The sequence below is a fragment of the Ahaetulla prasina genome, chromosome 1, assembly GCF_028640845.1.
Source record: "Ahaetulla prasina isolate Xishuangbanna chromosome 1, ASM2864084v1, whole genome shotgun sequence".
Taxonomy (NCBI): domain Eukaryota; kingdom Metazoa; phylum Chordata; class Lepidosauria; order Squamata; family Colubridae; genus Ahaetulla; species Ahaetulla prasina.
Window position 1 is genome coordinate 198,808,812 of NC_080539.1, and position 20,378 is coordinate 198,829,189.

Here is a 20,378-nt window from a genome sequence, read left to right on the forward strand (position 1 = left end):
TGTTATGTAGCTCCATTCTTCCTGAATTTCACCTGAGCTTGTTTTGTTTTTAATGATTTACCACACAGGCCTGTTGTTATTTCAAAGGAAAATAACTTGGTAATGGAGCATTCTCAGTGACTGATGGACTCAAAAGAAGAAAGGTAATTCTACACTTCACTCATAAATGTCTCATAACTCATAACATGAGCCATGGTTACACAGTGGTTAGAATGCAGTACTGCAGACTACTCCTGCTGGCTGCCAACAGTTCGAATCTCACTGGCTCAAAGTTGACTCAGCCTTCCATCCTTCTGAGGTCGGTAAAATGACCGAGATTGTTGGGGACAATATGCTGACTCTGTAAACCGCTTAGAGGGGGCCGGAAAACACTGTGAAGAGTATATGTCTAAGTGCTTAGTGCTATCACTATTGCTATAACTACCATTGGAATTACCTTCTGTAAATATCTGTTAGCTTATTGGTAAGTTACCTCTAGGAGAGATAGGTAGCAAACCAATTTCATAAATAAGTTGAGGATATAGAAAAGGGCTTGCCTGATCTCATGGGGATATTTAGGGCTGAATAGGGATTTGAGCCTGAAATTCCTCACCTATATCCTCAACATTAACCTACCTTGTGGGACAGCTACCCCCACAAGTTTTCATATTCTATCAGTACAAGTGGCAGAGACCTTAGCAACAAGTATTCTAGATATCTTAATTTTTTTTAAGATTTTATAAATATCCTTAGATTTTCTTAAACTTCTTTCCAATATCAGAAAATTGAGACCCCAACTGCTTTTTGGGGTAGGTTTGCATCTAAGGAAAGAAATTCAAAACACTTATGACATGTACAATACATTACCTGTATCAGTTCTGATGTGCCCGGATTTTAAATGTGTCACTGTTTCATATTTGTGCTAGCTTAGCAGCCCAGGAAGGAGCAAGAGAAAGAGGCCTGGTCTATGTGTGGCAGGCTGGTTCCTGTTGTCCTACCCCCGAAAGACTTCCCGGTTGGACTGGAAAAAGAGTGTTGCAGGCAGCACTTGGAGAAAACCATGGTGTACTTTTGTCTGATGGTATGGACGTTGGGTTTTAAAGAAATGTTTGCTTTTAGAGGAAAATAGCCAGTTTTAAAATTCTACCAAGATAAATTTTCAACTAGCTATATTTAAAAAAGTTTCAATTTGATATTCAAAATGTTAGTTCATTTACATGAGGTTCTAATGTCTGCGCTTGTATCTCTATTCTTAATTGGCAAGAGCAAGTCAGAAATATATTAATACCTTTTTAAAAAAAAAAGATTTAATTTTTATACTGCAATGTTCTCAAGGATTCCTTGTGATATAAAGTGTATAATACTGTGTTGGAACGTGATAAAACACAGCTTCAGTTCTGTGTTTATTTGGTTTACTGATACGATCTTGATTTGTGGGCAGTTTTGTTCCTATAGGTTTGTCTTCTCAAATTTTGAATAGCTATCTCATCATCCAATTATGGAGCTGATGCACCTCTTAATTCTTTTCCCCCCTCAAACTATATGTAATGATTTGAATAACTTTCATTTCTTTCAGATGGCAAAGTCTATAGTTTTGGAAAACTTCCTTGGAGACCTGGGCTAGAAGAGTCTTTTATTAATTGTCCCACACTGGAAAAAGCTTTGAGTGGACAACATGTTGTAATAGTGGCAGCTGGCAGCTTTCACAGTGGAGCAGTAACTGAAGGAGGAGTGGTATATATGTGGGGGGAGAATTCTGCCGGTCAGTGTGCTGTGGCCAATCAGACTTCTGTGCCAGAACCCACTCCTGTCAGCATTTCTGATGGTGAAGCTGGACCTTTCTTGCCAATTCGGATTTTGCAATTGACATGTGGAGAGGAGCACACCTTGGCGCTCTCGCAAAGTAGAGAGATATGGGCATGGGGAAGTGGCTGTCAACTAGGCCTTATAACCAATACTTTTCCAGTGACTAAGCCGCAAAAAGTTGAATACTTGGCAGGGCGTGTGGTGCTTCAGATTGCTTGTGGGACCCATCACAGCTTGGCCCTGGTACAGTGCCTCCCCAGCCAAGATTTAAAATCTCTCCCAGAGAGATGCAATCACTGCAGCCAACTTCTCATTACCATGACTGATAAAGAAGACCACGTCATCATCTCTGATAGCCACTGCTGTCCATTGGGTATTGTACTGACTGAGTCTCAATCTGAGAATCGCATGTCTTGTTCATCACTAGAAACTTTGGGAAGAAAGAGTTTAACAAGCAGCCAAGGTGAGGATTGCCAAAAAACCCTTTCAGAAGATCAGATGTTGCCTGGGGCAGAGTATGATGTAGCAAGTATAATTTCGAACAATGATGGACAGGAAGATAGTGGCATTTCTAGTCCAGGAAAACCTTTGATCACTGACAAAACAGCAGTAAAGCAACACTTGACGAGCCTTTCAGATAATTCATTAAATGCAAGCAGGGAGCAGAAAATCAGCTCTCAACCTGAACAGGTATCCATCTGTATTTATATGGCCATACTTTTCTTCCTTTTTATGTTGTTTTATGTGCATTTGAAAACCTTAAACTTCTCATAAAAGCTCAAGGTCAAAATGGCCTTAAGAAAAGAATTTCATGTAAGGGGTCCTTGGTGCTCTCTGAGTTTGGTTGTTTTCTTGCAGACGTTTCATTACCCAATCTAGTAACATCGGGGAGTGGTGTTTCACATGGAATATCACATGGCCTCTAAAAACATAAATTTCAAGTGAGCTGTGGTGGATAGCACATTAATAATTACCATGCTTCCCCAGCTTTGGGTAAAACTTTATCGGAAAATTCCTAGCCATGTTTGAGTAGGTTATTGGAATAATCTCAACACTGTCTTTATAATTCTTTTATTACAATCTAAGTATGTACAATTAACAAGAACGTTTCATAGGTTTATATTAGTTTACTATAGTTTTGTTGTAAAACATTGACTGGGCTGTTAATAGCTTAGTTGAAGCTTTCTAAGTTATAAGCAAAACCTAGTTTTAGAACTGTAGATGGAATCTTCCCTCTCTCCACTCTAGAGTGACAGCTTTATCTTGGAAATTAAGGTATAATGGGACATAACTTTTATGCTTCAGATTTTGAAAACTGTAATGCGTACAACTGAACTGTGATCTCAGCTTATCAGGAGCCAACATTATTGAATGTGTGCTTTTTGCTATTAGCCAAGCTCTGTTCAGATGGATGGTTTATGCGGAGACATGCTTGTTACAGATATTTCACTTTTCTCTTAAAATTAACAAAACCGTATAGCAGTGCAGTGGAAGAATCAGTAAAGGACATCAGATTCCCCCCCCCCCCAGTTTTTGTAACCTTTTTTGGAATTTCTGATCAACATTGTAATTCTCTGTTGCTTCATCATTATGATAGAAGCATTTAATGGCAATGGGGTATGGAGTGGATTATATAAACGTAAAATGGCCCATATCATATGCTTGCTCATCTGAATTCATTGTCCTTTTTGTAAGGTTGCTACTGCTTGATAACTGCCCTTGATTGTCAGGGTAAGTCAGAATTATTTAGACATTGGGATGAATGAGTTTGGTGTAGTTGCATCAACTATTCTTTCACATGGGAGCCTCTGAAGTTCAGGATGGTTCTCTTCATGACTTGTTTAGCTTTATGCAGGCAGGAAATTGGTTTCTTCCACATCCAACAAAACTTCTTATTGAATAAACATTAAGTAAAATAACTTATTTACTCACATCTGCTAGTAGAAGCCAAGTGTTACGTATCAGCAGGCTATTCATTCACCGTAAAACCAGAATTCTGAAAGAACCAGATTTTGAAAAGAATTCTAACTGCAATATATGGATGCAGCCACTAGAACATGTTTTTTTAAAAAACATGGTTAGTACATAATTTATATTTTGTGATAAAAATTCAAAAATCAAACACTTCAATACTGTTTGAAAAAACTTATTGTTTATGTTGCTAACTTCAAAATTAGGAACTAAATTAATTTTGGGGAGGTTTTTCTGTGATTAAGAGACTAGCTTGTCAGGATAGCATGGAGATCACTTGCTCAATAATAGTTGATAAGAGTCAGACACAACTAAAACAACAACAAAAGGCTAGCATTACAGTGTACACCTATGTTAATAATATGAAATCCATCAACTAATTCATAAAATCAAAGTGATTCTTCCAATGATAATGTGTTCAGAACTGCACCATTTTATGAAAGATACCCTATTTATTGCTTTATCTTGTAAAATCTTGATTTTTTTCCCCCTAGCATCAGCTGCGTATGTACAATTAGACAATGTAGGGCCAAGTGGGCAGGACAAACCATGATTTGAATTGGCTTAGGAAAACACAAATAAAAGGATGCAGATCTAAAATTTAAAATGGCCATTTTATTTGCATATACCTTATTATACATGTTGTATGGTTTATTGTTTGGGTAAAGAGACAGGTACAGTGCTTTTGATGGAAAGCAGCATGTGTTGGTTACTTCATAAGTGACCATTTTGTTATTGAAATAAACAAAAGTAGAAAGCAGTTAATTGGGAGGATGACCACTTTAGGCTATTTATCCAGACTTAGCTTTTATTCAAGTCTGACACGTAGACTAAGAGTGGCAGTTATGGAAATAATAGCAAGCTTTTAATACATATTTCAATGCTGTTGGTTAATTTTTTTTGAATATGAGTGAACAGAGTTTTCTGCTATCTCTTAAAAAAATCTGGTTATAGGTCACTTTTCTTAAACAAAGCTAAGATGCTTAAATAACTCATCTTCAGTGTCAGTTATATGTACCGTATATACTCGAGTATAAGCCGAGTTTTTCAGCACGTTTTTTGTGCTGAAAAACGTCCCCTCGGCTTATACTTGAGTATATACGGCTTATACTCGAGTTTTTTTTTTCTTCTTTTTTTCACATTATACCGGATGGTGCAAACTTGGCGGGCTTTTGCATTAGCGCGGGGAAGCCCTGCCGGTGCAGTGAGAGGGCGGGGCGGGGGAGCCGCCAGCCTTCTCGGCTGAGGGAGGGAGGGTTTCCCTGACCGGTAGCTGCCTCATTTCCCTCCCTCGGCTTATACTCGAGTCCCCAGTTTACCCCAGTTTTTTGGGGTAAAATTGGGGACCTCGGCTTATACTCGGATCGGCTTATATTCGAGTATATACGGTATTTGTAATAAAACAACTGTCTTGAAATATCTAAAGTTAGTATCTATGCTGTAATAGATTTCTTGGATTTGCTTACTGTATTTCTAGCAGTCTCAAGAAGAGGATCATCTCGTTTGTCTCCCCGGTCCACCTCTCCCAGGTACATCTGCCCTTAATAGCCTAGTGGTTTCTTGTGCATCTGCAGTTGGTGTAAGAGTAGCTGCTACTTATGAAGCCGGAGCCTCGTCTCTGAAGAAGGTAATGAACTTCTATGGCCCGGTTCCAGGTTGCACAGCATCCCCACCTAGTGGAAGTTCTCCAATCCTTGATGGAATGAACAGCCGAGAAGAGCAGGTCAAGCTGGAATCAATGCAAGGCAAAAAAAGTTCCAGCTTGGTAGATATTAGAGAAGAGGAATCTGAAGGAATCTGTCGAAGACTTTCCTTGCCTGGTTTGCTCTCCCAAGGTGAGATGCTCAGTTGATCTCCAGGATTTTCATTCCTGGATGTTATCATCTAATTTCACCGAAGTGTAAACAATGTACAGATTGGCAGATTGTACAGTATTAAATGTCAGCCCTTCAGTGTAACACCTTGTTTTAGAAGCAGATCCTAAGATTAGAAGATTTGGAAAACTCTAAAAGATGCTATTATCTCTTTGTATGTGATTTTGAAGATAGGCTATTAGGAGCATTGTTAATAAAAATACATTTTAGACCTCTTATTTTGTAAATGTTTTTGAAGCACATATGTAGCAAAAAATTTATTTTTAAGCAGAGTAAATATTTTCAAAATGTTTAAATTTATATTTTAAAAAGTCAGTTTCTCAAAATACTTTTTCTATTCCTTATATGTACATGCTTACCAATCTGCAGGGATCCTTCCCGTGTAAAAATGAGATCTCTCTTAAATCTCTCTTTTTAATTCATCAGTGGTACAATCACAGCTATGTCCTTTACAGTCAAAGAGAACATGAATGTTTTTTATCATCCAATATGGTAGCCCTGCCACTTCATAGTTGCCTCTTATGTAATGCTAGAATGCTTGATTGTGATTTCTAGAAAAGTATTGTTTGCCCTGGTGACTGTTTTTTCTAGAAATTGATGTACTGTAGCCCTAAAGCGGAGAGGCAAACAATCATTTACAATGTTTTGTACAGTATTTTTCACTTGTAGGGCTATCAAAAATATGTGCCCAACTATGTTTTAATTAAAAATTGGTCAGGTCCAGATTCAATTAAGTAGTGCCTCTGAACATGAATATTCTGATACTCACAGCAAGATATTTTTTGATAAAATATGTTCATTATACTACATTCCCTAAGGTTTTCCAATATTCTCAAGTATATTTTGTTACAATTTAGTAAACGTGGGCAGACATTTTAATAAATCATTCAACCAGTAATTTTTACCACTTGGCACAGGTTTCCTTTCTTTTAGCAAAAAGGGATTTTCAAAAACAAGCCATAATTAGGCAAATTGACCAGTAGATATCAGCGTGCATGTAGGCATCGTCTGTCAGACTCTAACCGTATTATATTCTATATTGTAAATATTTTAATTAAAAGAATTATTATAGAAAATTGGTGTACTAATCTCCAGCGTAATTTTTCAAAAATAGTTGGGCTTATTAAAAAAATTAAAATGGATTGCTGTAGCTGCTTTTGTAAGGATTGTGTCCAGCTGCTCTAAAGAAACAGACGTACCTTGAGGTGATAGGGAGAATTTAGAGGGCTAGAACAAATGTCAAGGAACTAACTCATCAGTTTGTCATCTGGTAAATAGGTGTCTTGTAACTGGCCACTCCTACCAGTGAATGGGCAAACTCCTCCCAGTTATACTACACATTCCAAAATACTGCCTGAGTGGAAATAAAGCTGTTGATATAGCTACAGTTTGTCTTTCAGCAGTTACCAGATCTTAGCTGCAAAGTTCTAGATAGCAAGAAAGAGTTTTCTATATCTTTTTGCTGCCATCTAGTCATATTTTTACAGCTCAAACCTCATAGTCCTAAACTTGTATGTAGACACCTAATGAAAACATCCACCATTCCTTTTTGTGTGTGTGTGTGGGGGGGTTACTTTTGTTTTTAGTCTAGCTAACTGGATTCCAGTTTAGAGTCAAATGTGTATAAGTTGCAGACTAATTGCAAAAATTCTCTCTTTATGAATGCTTCTTAGAAAGGAATATGATGTCTTCTTTGTGAGATAAGAATTTTGTTCTTCAAAAAAGCAATAGCAATTTTATAGGAAATAGCTACCTGATGTACTCTGAATGACTGATATGACTAGCACTACAAATTTTAAGAATTTTTTATAATGGGAATTAATTAACATCATGAAGGTATGGCATTCCTCTTTTATTTCAAAGTCAATTGAAAAGATACATCATGCTTATAACAAATTGCCTAGTTGACGTTCTCAGTTTAATACTTAGCATTTAGACCTGCTAAGAAGACCGTATGAATCTGCCTTTTAAGGATTAGCAAATAATATATTTAGCTGAACTAAAGATACAGATAATCGCTATGCTCTAAAAGTTTATTCTTGCTTCCCTTGTTCCTAAAGTTTCTCCGAGGCTTTTGAGGAAGGTAGGACGAGCCAAAATGAGGACAGTTGCCCTGACACCTACGTACAGTGGTGAAGCTGATGCACTTCTTCCGTCTCTGCGAACTGAGGTGTGGAGCTGGGGGAAAGGAAAAGATGGGCAACTGGGACATGGTGATATCTTGCCAAGGTAAAAGTATAGAGAGAAAAGTTTTCCTTGGTTAGGAAACAGTAATTCCCTCTTATAGTCCTCTGTGTTCATCTGTGATGGAATATGATTTGTGGGGCTTATTGGAGATGCTACAGGGAGAAAAGCAGGGGAACTCTCTCTCTCTCTATCCATGCTTAATGTTTGCTCACACAGTGTTAACTATAACCTACTTGGAATTGTCTCCATATCTTTTCATTCTGTAATGACTGGTTCAATATACGTGGGCCATCTTGATCATAACGAAACAATTTGTCTTCCGTATTGGCATTGTAAAAATTGATCATTGCATTCCTATGAAAAGTACTCTGTGCAAATTTCTTCTGTAAGTTGAGGATCTTGATTTCATTTTGTGGGTTTGCAGGCTCCAACCATTGTGTGTAAAAAGTCTTGATGGTAAGGAAGTCATTCATTTGTCTGCTGGTGGCCATCATTCCTTGGCACTCACAGCTAAATCGCAGGTAGGAAAATAAATGCTGCTTGCTTATCTCACATCTGGAGCTTCACTCATTAGATCAAACTGTGTTTTCTGTGTCTCACTCCATATTCAGATTTCCTTTCAACGTTATGTTTTCAGCATTGATATACTTTTGTATAGATACATATATAAATGTTTATTTGAACTGAAACTGAAAGCATGCCTTTTGATGGCCAGAATCTGAACGAACAGGTGCTTCTCATTCTAGTTTGTCCTTTCCAGCTATAGTAACTTCTAGCTGGCTGGGCTGGTTATGGTTTAATTCTTCTTGTCTGGATGATTAATTATTGATGGGGTGGGGACTATAAGAGTGAAATTATGTATTTATTTCTGTATTTATAGCCTTCCTTTTATTCAGGAGCACAGCTATTGCCTTATACACTGTAAGCCGCCCTGAGTCTTCGGAGAAGGGCGGGGTATAAATGTAAACAAAAAAAAAAATGGCACAGATTTTTTGCCACAATAATATGAGAGACCCTTGGGCTGAGAGAGGGACTTTACTTGTAAAGTTTTGAACAACACCTTAAAACAGGTTAATCTGCCTCTTAATTCCCCAGAGGGACAGGTCATCCTGAACAGAATCATGGCAGCATAGCAAAATCACAAAGATAGTGATGATTAATTGGCCTTATCATAATGGTATAGGTTGAACATGAGCTTATATTCATGTCCAGGCAAATTTATTCATTTTTTTCCCTTTTTTGGCCATCATTATGCTGGGCATTTCTTCTGCCATTTTCTGTAAATCAAAGAGCATTTCTGGATTAGTTAGTAGGAAGAGACAATTCTGGAATAATCATATCTAGCAACTTTGCTACTTGGGATTTCAATATTTAACAAAATTTATCTGATTGTTGGGTAATTCCTCAAACATATCAGATTCATCACGAGTGTGGGCCTACTACATTGTGGAAATTCGAGGTGCTCATGCCTCAGTGACTAAAAAGTGATCATATTTTGACAAAGGATTTCTAGAAATTTTCTCCAGATAAGGAGCAACCTGGTTAACGCACCAAGCTAGAAAACAGGAGAACTTGAGTTCAAATTCTGCCTTAGCCATGAAAACCAGCTGAGTGACTTTTGGCCAGTTACTCTCTCTCAGTCCAACTTACCTCACAGGGTTATTGTTATTCTGGGAAAAATAGGAGGAAGGTATGTTGGATGTGTATACTGCCTTGAGTTATTTGTAAAAATAATTATATAAATGAATAATAAATTATGAGAGTAATGTAGATCCAATTTATGTCCACCATTTTATGAGTTAGACTAGCTGTGGCATGGGAAAAGTCTATGCTAACCCTGAATTGCTGGGCTACTGTCAGCCACACCACAGGGACAAGAAGGTTGAAATCCCCCAAGAGCAGAAACTACAACCAAAATCCCAGATATAAGATTGAGAAGCCCAGAGAGAGACATTGTAATACAACACATCTGAAAGTTGCCACTGTGGAAGGCTATTTTAGATCGACTTTTTCTTATTTTATATACTCTTATTTTATTTTACTTTGGCATAGGTTACATTAAAATGGCTTTTCTCTCTACTTTTCTGCAGGTATATGCATGGGGCAGTAATATTTACGGACAGCTAAGTCATTTGAATTCTCCAACCACAATCCCTCGTCTGGCAAAGGTAATTTTTATTGTCACTAACTTGTTTTCAGAATAATTATTTGTAATTTCAATTTACATCACCACATTTGCTTTTTTAAAAAATTGCCAATACCTTGATTAAAAGAAGACAATTATGAAGATGTTTCAGCTGGGCTTTCCATGATTTCAAAAATCCTGTTGCTCCCCCAAATATAGAAATCTTGACAAGAGAATCTGCCTGGTATCTTAGGTTTTTCTTAACATGGCGCAAGGTGAAAACAGTCCAAAGCTATACTTCCCCTCTGCAGCTCAGGATGGTGATGTGCGATTTACCTTGTAATTTTTTTTCTTGTGGTCTGTATGATCCAGAGTGATCATACAGAACCAGGGTGATCAAACACTTTGTAGGGAGAAAAGGACAAAATGATTGCAACTCTGGCTTAAAAAATGATTGAAGGGCTATGATTGTTTTGCAGACAACACAATGGTGCTGGGTCTCATAACTGGAGGGGATGAATCAGTGTACAGGGAAGAAGTCCAGAAGGTATCCGCATGGTGCTCAAAAAACAACTGACATCTAAATATTAGTAAGACAAAGGAGATGGTGCTAGATTTCCGGAAGCACAGAGAGGAACCTGCCCAACTATATATCAAGGAGGGCTGTGTGGAAAGGGTTTCCTCTTTTAAATTCTTGGGAGTGCTTATTAGTCAAGAACTCATCTGGAAAAACAACACATCCCTGGTAATTGGCAAAGCCCAACAGAGACTTCATTTTTTTAGAGTCCTGCGAAAAAATCAGGTGGAACAATGGCCGATGACCTCTTTCTATCGGTCCACGATAGAAAGTGTCCTCACATACTGCATTACATTATGGTACGCTGGTTTAACAGCTGCGGACAGGAAGGCACTATAGAGAGTGATCAATTCAGCACAAGAAACCATTGGTTGCCCTCTAACCACTGGATGACATCGCCAAGTCTAGCTGTTTCAGCAGAGTAAGGAAGATACTCAGAGATGATTCACACCATAGCCAGTGTCTCTTTGCATTTCTACCATTGGGCAGAAGACATTGAAGCATAGCCAGCCGAACAAATAGGTTTTATGTTTCTATCCTTGGGCTGTCAGACTCTTAAACACAACCACAATCACTTCACGCACACGCGGAAACGTATGACTAGTTTTTCTTTTTCTTTCTTTTTTCTTCCCCCCCCCCTGCCCAATTACTTGCATAGGGATTATTTTTTATACTATATATGTTGTTTGTATTTTTGGTAATGGATTGCACCAGTGAGGCTAAAACCAATTTTGTTGTATACATGATGTACAATAACAATAAAGGCTATACTACAAAAATGATTGATGTACGCAAAAGCTAAAATGGGGATAACAGTGAAACAGATTGGAAGGAGATCTGAAATAGATGAAAGAAGACAATGTTCATTCTAAGCATAATTTTACATTGTGTTCATTACCTTAGTATGTGGCAATGGCAATTAATTTGAATGGGTTTAAAGAGAAAATTGGTTAAAGGGAAAATTTATTAAGTACAATTGAAAACTAAAATGTTGATTTTAGGTTGAGAGTGGCATTTTTCCAAATGCCAGTTGTAGGGATGAAACTACCAGTTAAACAGTTTAATGCAAGAGATATCTATCTGGATCTTGCTGTAGATTAAAAGTGCTCTTGCCCTGATTTAGCAGAGTTGTTCTTATATTCCTAAATTATGTTTTTATATGTTTAGATATGTGATGACAACAGAATTTGGAATATAGCAGCAGGTCCAGATTATTCCCTATTCCTAGCAGATGGAGAAGATTTTCAGCCTTCGTTATATTATAGTGGCCGAGAAGAAAAAGAAGAGGATGATGTTTCATCTGAAAATAACTGCCTAAAGAGTCCAACATTGCTGATAAACTGTAGTAAGGTATGTATTACCTTCTGGTTGATTTCCTAAAAAACTTTAGAACATAGGTATGTGATACGTAGTCTCAGGAATATGATGTGTAATCTCTTGTTCCATTGACCATGGAAAATGATTTCCAGTGAAACCCAGCCCCAGGAAGAATCAGACCTGTACTGTAATTACAAAATAATCATCTGTGCCACAGCTGCATCCTTCTACTTCATGTTCAATTTTTGTCAGCTAGAAGAAACATTACATTTTCCATTATTGTTTTCAGCCGAGATGCTATAGTGTTAAGAAATACTGTCAATAAAATATAACATTAACAGTGAAGTCACTGTTACTATGCACTGTTTTCTGTGACTCTTAATTTTCTCATCCTAATTTAAAAATTTAAATTAAAAAAAAATAAAAAAATAAAATATATTCTAACAAAAAGCCAATATACATTCATGTTTTGTAAGGCATTTGTTTCAGTTTACTGGTATACTATATAAAGAAAAAGCCAGTAAATTAAATCTGTAGTTTCAAGGCATTACTACAGATAGTCCTCCAATTATGTCAGTTCATTTAGTGACTGTTCAGTATTATGGCTATGCTGAAAACATGGGTGTATAACCAGCTCCCACTGCGCTGCAGTTCTAGTCATTATAGCCATCCCGTTGTAATGTGATCGCAATCCAGGTGCTTTGGCGCCTGGCTTGTGATTACAACATCACAAGAAAGCTTTAGTCTGCACTGGGCCTCCCCAGCAGCCCCACCCTCCCTCAGCCTCCCTTGATCTGTGCTTTGGCTGCGCTGAGCCTCCAAACCCTCCCTGTCCTCTATCGTGTGTCTGTACCAGGCCTGCCCCAGCTTCCACCACTCCCTCTGCAGGATCCTTGTGTTCCTTACCTGGGGCTCTTGTCTCTTCCTGTCTAAAAACCTATACATTTTGGAATTATGCTACAGCCATGATTGCCATCGCTAAGCAATGTAGTCACATAATGTTGCACTTTAAACTTCATCACGTGGTTCAAATCATCATCTCAGTCTTAATTGCCATCGTAACCTGTAAATCATAAACTAGTGAACATCCTTTTCCACTTCTTTGTTTTCGTCTTACACCTAAGTTTGGTGTAAATCTTGCGTTTTGTGAAACAGTGGGTTTCATATAACATTCAATGAGGGAACGTGCCCATCATTGCTTTATAGCAGTGATGGCTAACTTTTTCCGAACTGAGTGGCCAAACGCATGTGTGCGCGCCTGAACCCCCAACATGCAATGCAAGTACGGGCCCCATGCATGCACCCCACCCCCGTGCATGTGTGTGTGGGCCCCTGCATGTGCCCTGCCCCTGCACATGCGTGTGCGGTCCCACCAAACGTTCCCCACACATTCGCAGCAAAGATCCGAAGACCAGCTGGATGGCGGGAGGCGCGCGCGCACACATGCACAGCAAAACTGAACTGGGGTGACTGCTCGTGGGCCATCAAAGAGGCCACTGCGTGCCACAGGTTCGCCATCACAACTTTATAGAGTACATACTGTAAAACAGACTGACTAAATTGGATATCAGATAGAGACAAGAGCTTTGTTACAAGCTTAGTTGTAGTATGGCACATGAAGTAGGATGTGGAGCCAAAAACTTTCTGAAAAAGGATGGTTTTGGAATGAAATTAGAGAAAGTGAGAGGCAAAAGTAACCAGGAACATGAGTTTAGTTCAAAGCACTTCAGGTTTATTACATGCTACCTATATGTTGTGACCTAGGCTTAGTGAGTCATTAAAGCATAAGAGTAGTCCCAAAAATCTCTTTTATTGCAACAGCTGTGAATTACTTTCATTCACAGCTGAGTCCCAATTAATTGCAAAAGATCCTTCGGGAAAAGTGCTTCGGGAGAATCACCAACCTTTATCTACCGTAACATGCTGCCAAAGACCTATTTGGCAAAGCCACACGGAGTCCAGAATCAAACAGATATGCTGATTGGGAACAGAATTAATAATGTTGCTTTCCTGCAAAGAGTCCTCTTTTAAGCCTTATGGGAGGGGCCAATCATCTCCAGGCCTTACTCCTGAGTCGTCCCTTTTGTTTTAACTGTTCTTGCCTTCTGGCAGTTCTGTGCATACATGCACTAGGAACATGCTCCTCCTGTTCCTCTGCCTCTCTGATCTCTGACTCTGGAGGCTCCGGAGTCCGCGCATAACTCCCAAATGACCCTGGCCCCATCTCTGCCTCTGACGCAGAGCTCTCGTCCGAGCCTTCCCCAGACTCCAGGACTGGCCTATTTTCCTCCCCAGCCTCCTCACTGTTCGACTCCACTGCCAGCTCTGCAGGTTGCTGGCGGACCACAACACTGTACACAAGAACCTGATCTATCAATAATCAAAGCAAATTGGTGCTAGATAAGAACAGAATTCAAGGAGAACTGGACTTAGGTCTCTTGTGAGAGCAGAGCAACTCCAAATTGATTTCGTGTTTGACCCTGCCCCAACCCTTCTCAGCCTGGTCATCTCCTATAGAAAGGAAATGAGGGTCCTTGGTGCTATCTGAGCTTGACAGTTTTCTTGCAGATGTTTCAATACCTAAATTGGGTAACATCATGAAAGCACCAAGGACTCCTCATTTCAACCCTTAGCTACAAATATTCTCTGTTATTGGTAATAAGTAAAAGAATATGGAAAGTAGGTTCAAGAGCAACAGTAAAAAAGCAGAAGGAGTAAAATCTTCTGAAAGAGCTTACCGTATATACTCGAATATAAGCCGATCCGAGTATAAGCCGAGGTCCCCAATTTTACCCCAAAAAACTGGGGTAAACTGGGGACTCGAGTATAAGCCGAGGGAGGGAAATGAGGCAGCTACCGGTCAGGGAAAGCCTCCCTCCCTCAGCCGAGAAGGCTGGCGGCTCCCCCGCCCCGCCCTCTCACTGCACCGGCAGGGCTTCCCCGCGCTAATGCAAAAGCCCGCCAAGTTTGCACCATCCGGTATAATGTGAAGAAAAGAAGAAAAAAAAAAAACTCGAGTATAAGCCGTATATACTCGAGTATAAGCCGAGGGGACGTTTTTCAGCACAAAAAACATGCTGAAAAACTCGGCTTATACTCGAGTATATACGGTAATTGATATCAGAACAGAATAAGAACAGAACAGAATAACAGAGTTGGAAGGGACCTTGTAGGTCATCTAATTCAACCCTCTGCCCAAGCAGGAGACCCTACACCATTTCTGACAGATGGCAGTCCAGTCTCTTCTTGAAAGCTTCCAGTGATAAAGCTCCCACAACTTCTGAATGCAAGCTGTTCCATTGGTTGATTGTTCTCACTGTAAGGAGAAAATTTCTCCTTATTACCAGGTTGAATCTCTCCTTGATCAATTTCCATCCATTATTCCTTGTCTGGCCTTCATGTGTTTTAAAAAATAGATTGACCCCTTCCTCTCTGTGACAGCCCCTCAAATATTGGAACACTGCTATCATGTCTCTCCTGGTCCTTCTCTTCACTAGACTAACCATGTCCAGTTCGTGTAACCGTTCTTCATATGTTTTAGCCTCCAGTCCCCTAATCATCTTTCTTGCTCTTCTCTGCACTTTTTCTAGAGTCTCAACATCTTTTCTATAATGTGGTGACCAAAACTGGATGTAGTATTCTAGGGTTGTGGTTTTATAAGGCTTTATAGAGTGTTATTAGTACCTCATGTGATCTTGATTGAATCCCTCTGTTAATGCAATTTAGGATTGCATTGGCCTTTTTTGCTGCCACCGCACACTCTTGGCTCATATTTAATTGGTTGCCCACTAATACTACTGTCACATTTACTGCTACCTGGTATTAAGCCTGGTTTCTTTCAGTCTATAAGTGTAGTTTTGATTTTTCTTGCCTAAGTGCAAGATTTTACTTTTCTCTACTTTTCTCTACTTTACTTTTCTCTTGAATTTCATTTTATTAGTTAGGGCCCACTGTTCAAGTCTGTCAAGATCCATCTGGATCTTGAGCCTATCATCTAGGGTATTGGCTATTCCTGCCAACATTTATATTCATATTCAAGGATATTCATATCCTCGAACATCACTGGAATCTGATTTCAAGAGCCACACTATCTATGCCAAACCTAGGTATTTAAAGACATGATCAAAGAAAAAGAATACAGTTACAGTTTACTGGATCTAAGACTATTATTGCTGAATCTGATCAAGTAAATGCTTCAAGTATTAATATTGTATATAGTACACATACCATGGTTTTTTTAAAAGGCTATACATAGTAAGTCATATTAATGTTATGTGTGTACTTTGAAGAGTTTATTTCACTAGGTCAAGTGGTAAAATAGAAGAGGTAAATGTCTACCAGAACATCAAGTAAGGATAACCTTGAGTCTTGTCTTGAGAGATTTCTCAAAATAATGTCTTCCTTCCAGCTAGGGTATATTAGCCATGTGACAACAGGTGGAAATAAGTGTTTGGCTTTAGTGGACAAGAACATTATGGGATACATCGCAAGTCTTCATGAGTTGGCTTCGACAGAGAGACAGTTCTACTGTAAACTGAGTTCTATAAAATCCCAAGTTCTCCGACCACTCTTGGGATTTGGTAAGAGGTGTTTTTATTTCACTGTCTTCAGTTTTTGACTTCTAAAAATCACTAGGAAGTAATTTTTTGTTTTTGTTTCTTTACTTGGACAGGAGTATTATTGTGTTTTGTCTTCCGTTTTGCTCTGTATTTAAACCACACACCTCAGTCGTATATTGTGCTAGATGAAAGACTGTCTGCCTTTGAGCAGGAAACCAAAGGTACAAGGAGTACAGAAATGCCACATTGTTGTTCCAGGATGTAATAATTTAAACTTGAAAGCTTGCTGAGTTGCCCCTTACACCAAGCAGAAGTGAGACGGGACTATTTTGAGTTTCCTTTTCACATTTTTCTCTTTCCCAGCTGTTGGAAAATTTGGAGTGTTCATGATAGAGTCCCATGTACAGCATTTTTGAATGCTAAAGTCCCATAATTCCTCACAGTCTCGCCTTATTTATTTATTTATTTATTTATTTATTTATTTAATCATATTTATATACCGCCCTATCTCCCAAGGGACTCAGGGCGGTTTACAGGCACTAAAAACAGATAAATAGAATATAAATACAATATAAAACATTTAAAAAACTTATTCTAAAGCCCGTCCAATTAAAAATAGAAATAAAACCCAATTTAAAACCCAAAATTTAAAATCTAGCTCAGTCCTGCACAATTAAATAAGTATGTTTTAAGCCCGCGGCGGAAGGTCCGAAGGTCCGAAAGCTGACGAAGTCCGGGGGGTAGATCGTTCCAGAGGGTGGGAGCCCCCACAGAGAAGGCCCTTCCCCTGGGCGTCGCCAGACGACATTGCCTCGCTGACGGCACCCTGAGGAGACCCTGCCTGTGAGAGCGCACGGGACGGTGGGAGGTATTCGGTCGCAGTAGGCGGTCCCGTAAATAACCCGGCCCAATGCCATGGAGCGCTTTAAAGGTGGTCACCAAAACCTTGAAGCGCACCCGGAAGGCCACAGGAAGCCAGTGCAGTCTGCGGAGGATAGGTGTCATATGGGAGCCACGAGGGCTCCATCTATCACCAGCGCAGCTGCATTCTGACTAACTGTAGCCTCCGGATGCCCCTCAAGGGGAGCCCCATGTAGAGAGCATTGCAGTAATCCAGGCGAGACGTCACGAGTGCGTGAGTAACCGTGGATAGGGCATCCCGGTCCAGAAAGGGGCGCAACTGGCGTACCAGGCGAACCTGGTAGAACGCTCTCCTGGAGACGGCCGTCAAATGCTCTTCTAGAGACAGCCGTTCATCCAGGAGGACGCCTAAGTTGCGGACCCTCTCCATCGGGGCCAATGACTCGCCGCCGATGTTCAGCCGCGGATTTAGCCGATGCATCCACAGCCACTCTGTCTTGGCGGGATTGAGCTTGAGCCTGTTTCTCCCCATCCAGACCCGTACGGCCTCCAGACACCGGGACAGCACTTCGATAGCTTCGTTGGGGTGGTTCGGTGTAGAAAAGTACAGCTGAGTATCATCCGCATACAGCTGATACTTCACACCGAAACCACTGATGATCTCACCCAGCGGTTTCATGTAGATGTTAAACAGAAGGGGCGAGAGAACCGCCCCCTGCGGCACCCCACAAGTGAGGCGCCTCGGGGACGACCTCTGCCCCCCTGTCAACACCGACTGCGACCGGTCGGAGAGATAGGAGGAGAACCACCGATAAACGGTGCCTCCCACTCCCAATCCCCCCAACCGGCGCAGCAGGATACCATGGTCGATGGTATCGAAAGCCGCTGAGAGATCTAATAGGACCAGGGCAGAGGAACAACCCCTATCCCTGGCCCTCCAGAGATCATCTACCAACGCGACCAAAGCCGTCTCCGTGCTGTAACCGGGTCGGAAACCGGACTGGAACGGGTCTAGATAGACAGTTTCATCCAGGTGCAAGGGAAGCTGATATGCCACCATACTCTCTACAACCTTCGCCGCAAAGCGAAGGTTGGAGACCGGACGATAATTACCTAAAACAGCCGGGTCCAGGGAAGGCTTCTTAAGGAGGGGCCTCACCACCGCCTCTTTCAAGGCGGCCGGGAAGACACCCTCCACCAAAGAAGCGATCGTAATCGCCTGGAGCCAGCCTCGTGTCACCTCCCGAGTGGCCAGCACCAGCCAGGAGGGGCACGGGTCCAGTAAACACGTGGTGGCATTCAACCTACCCAGCAACCTGTCCATGTCCTCGGGAGCCACAGGGTCAAACTCATCCCAAATAATGTCGCCAAGACCACCCTCGAGCGTCTCACCCGCATCACCGCAATCTTGGTCCAGACCATCCCGATTTTATCGTACAGATAACCGTTAAACTCCTCAGCCCGTCCCTGCAACGGGTCATCCCGCCCCCCCTGATGAAGGAGGGAGCGAGTCACCCGAAACAGGGCGGCCGGGCGGTTATCTGCCGATGCAATGAGGGAGGAGGCGTAGCTACGCCTCGCTTCCCTCAATGCCACTAGGTAAGTCCTAGTATAGGACTTCACTAGTGTCCGATCAGCTTCGAACGGCCAGACCTCCAGGAACTCTCTAGGCGTCTTCTCCGGCGCTTCATCCCCTCAGCTCCTCGGAGAACCAAGGAGCCGGTTGGGCCCTGCGCCGGGTCAGAGGCCGCAAAGGCACGACTCGGTCTAAGGCCCCGCCGCGCCCGTTCCCAGGCCGCAACAAGTTCCTCGGCCGAGCCGTGAGCCAGACCCTCAGGAAATGGCCCAAGCTCCGTCCGAACCCATCCGGGTCCATCAGGCGCCTGGGACGGAACCAACGATCGGCTCCGTCTCCCTGCGGTGGTGAATGGCGGTCAGAAAGTCCAGGCGAAGAAGAGAGTGATCTGACCATGACAAAGGTTCAGTGACTATTTCCTTTAAGTCCAGATCTCTCAACCACTGACCAGAGAGAAAATCAGGTCCAGAGTGCCACCCCCAATGTGAGTAGGGCCATCAATTACCTGGGTCAGGTCCAAGGCCGTCATGGAAGCCGTGAACTCCCGAGCCGCTGTCGATGACGGGCCGGAAGATGGCAAGTTAAAGTCCCCCATGACTAAAAGTCTGGGGGTCTCAACTGCCACCCCGGCCAGCACCTCCAGGAGCTCGGGCAGGGCAGCTGTCACGTAGCAAGGAGCCAGGTACGCGATCAGCAAACCCATCTGACACCTATGACCCCATCTCACAAAGAGGGATTCGCACCCGGCAATCTGAGGCACAGTGGTCTCCCTCGGCTCTAGACTCTCTCTAATCACAACCGCCACCCCCCCACCCCTACCCTGGGCCCTCGGTTGATGGAATGCACGGAAACCCGGCGGGCACATCTCCACGAGGGGTACACCCCCTTCCGTGCCCAACCAGGTCTCCGTAATGCCTATAAGGTCCGCGGAACCGCAGCCTTCCTCATTTTCCATCACACAACCTGACCAATGTTTCCATTTTCCAAATTAATATACTAAACTATGGAAAGTATACAAGTCTTACCCTGATGGTCAAGGGTGCAGTCCCTCAGAGGCTCACCTTGCATCTGTGGGACTCAAGAGTGGCATATCCACCACTGATACACACAAATATGCAAGGCAGCAGTTTCCCTCAGAGGCATTTCTTGACCTCATCTTCTCAAGGACCGTGAGGTGGTAATCTTCTTCAGAGGTATCTTTCAGCCACCCAGGGTCACAGTCAAGATGCAGGGTATTCTGTGCACCTCCTGCATACACTCACATGGGAGGAATGTCCTTGGATAATCATTCTTGCTACTAGGGTCTTCTGGAGTAGCATCCAAAATATTTGCACAAACCCAAAAGAAAAGGGTAACAATCTTGTCAGTTAAACTCTTCAATGTGAGGTATTTGGTTTTTGCTGCAAAAGCCCAAATCTAGCTTCTATATATCTGGAATATCTTGGTTCTTTTGCCAATTTGTAGCAATATTTGATGCTGATATTTCCTTTGTTGGTACTAGAGATTAAAACACATTGTACTGGAAGTACACATTGGCGTATTCACA

At 41.5% G+C, this 20,378-nt stretch overlaps 1 protein-coding gene across 5 annotated transcripts in view; it reads left to right on the top strand.

Annotated features, from left to right (window-relative positions):
• The window catches only part of ALS2 (alsin Rho guanine nucleotide exchange factor ALS2), a 62,641-nt gene that overhangs the window by 4,717 nt on the left and 37,546 nt on the right, over positions 1-20,378 (top strand). For 3 of the 5 annotated variants that reach the window (XM_058187051.1, XM_058187066.1, XM_058187057.1), the window contains exons 2-10: positions 69-143; positions 906-1,060; positions 1,556-2,475; positions 5,234-5,591; positions 7,691-7,859; positions 8,242-8,338; positions 9,908-9,985; positions 11,687-11,869; positions 16,245-16,416. In XM_058187051.1, coding sequence (XP_058043034.1) covers positions 124-143; positions 906-1,060; positions 1,556-2,475; positions 5,234-5,591; positions 7,691-7,859; positions 8,242-8,338; positions 9,908-9,985; positions 11,687-11,869; positions 16,245-16,416 — 2,152 coding nt within the window. In that variant the 5' untranslated portion in view covers positions 69-123. The remainder of the gene's footprint in view (positions 1-68; positions 144-905; positions 1,061-1,555; positions 2,476-5,233; positions 5,592-7,690; positions 7,860-8,241; positions 8,339-9,907; positions 9,986-11,686; positions 11,870-16,244; positions 16,417-20,378) is intronic. The other 2 variants (XM_058187075.1, XM_058187085.1) reach the window with 2 other exon arrangements.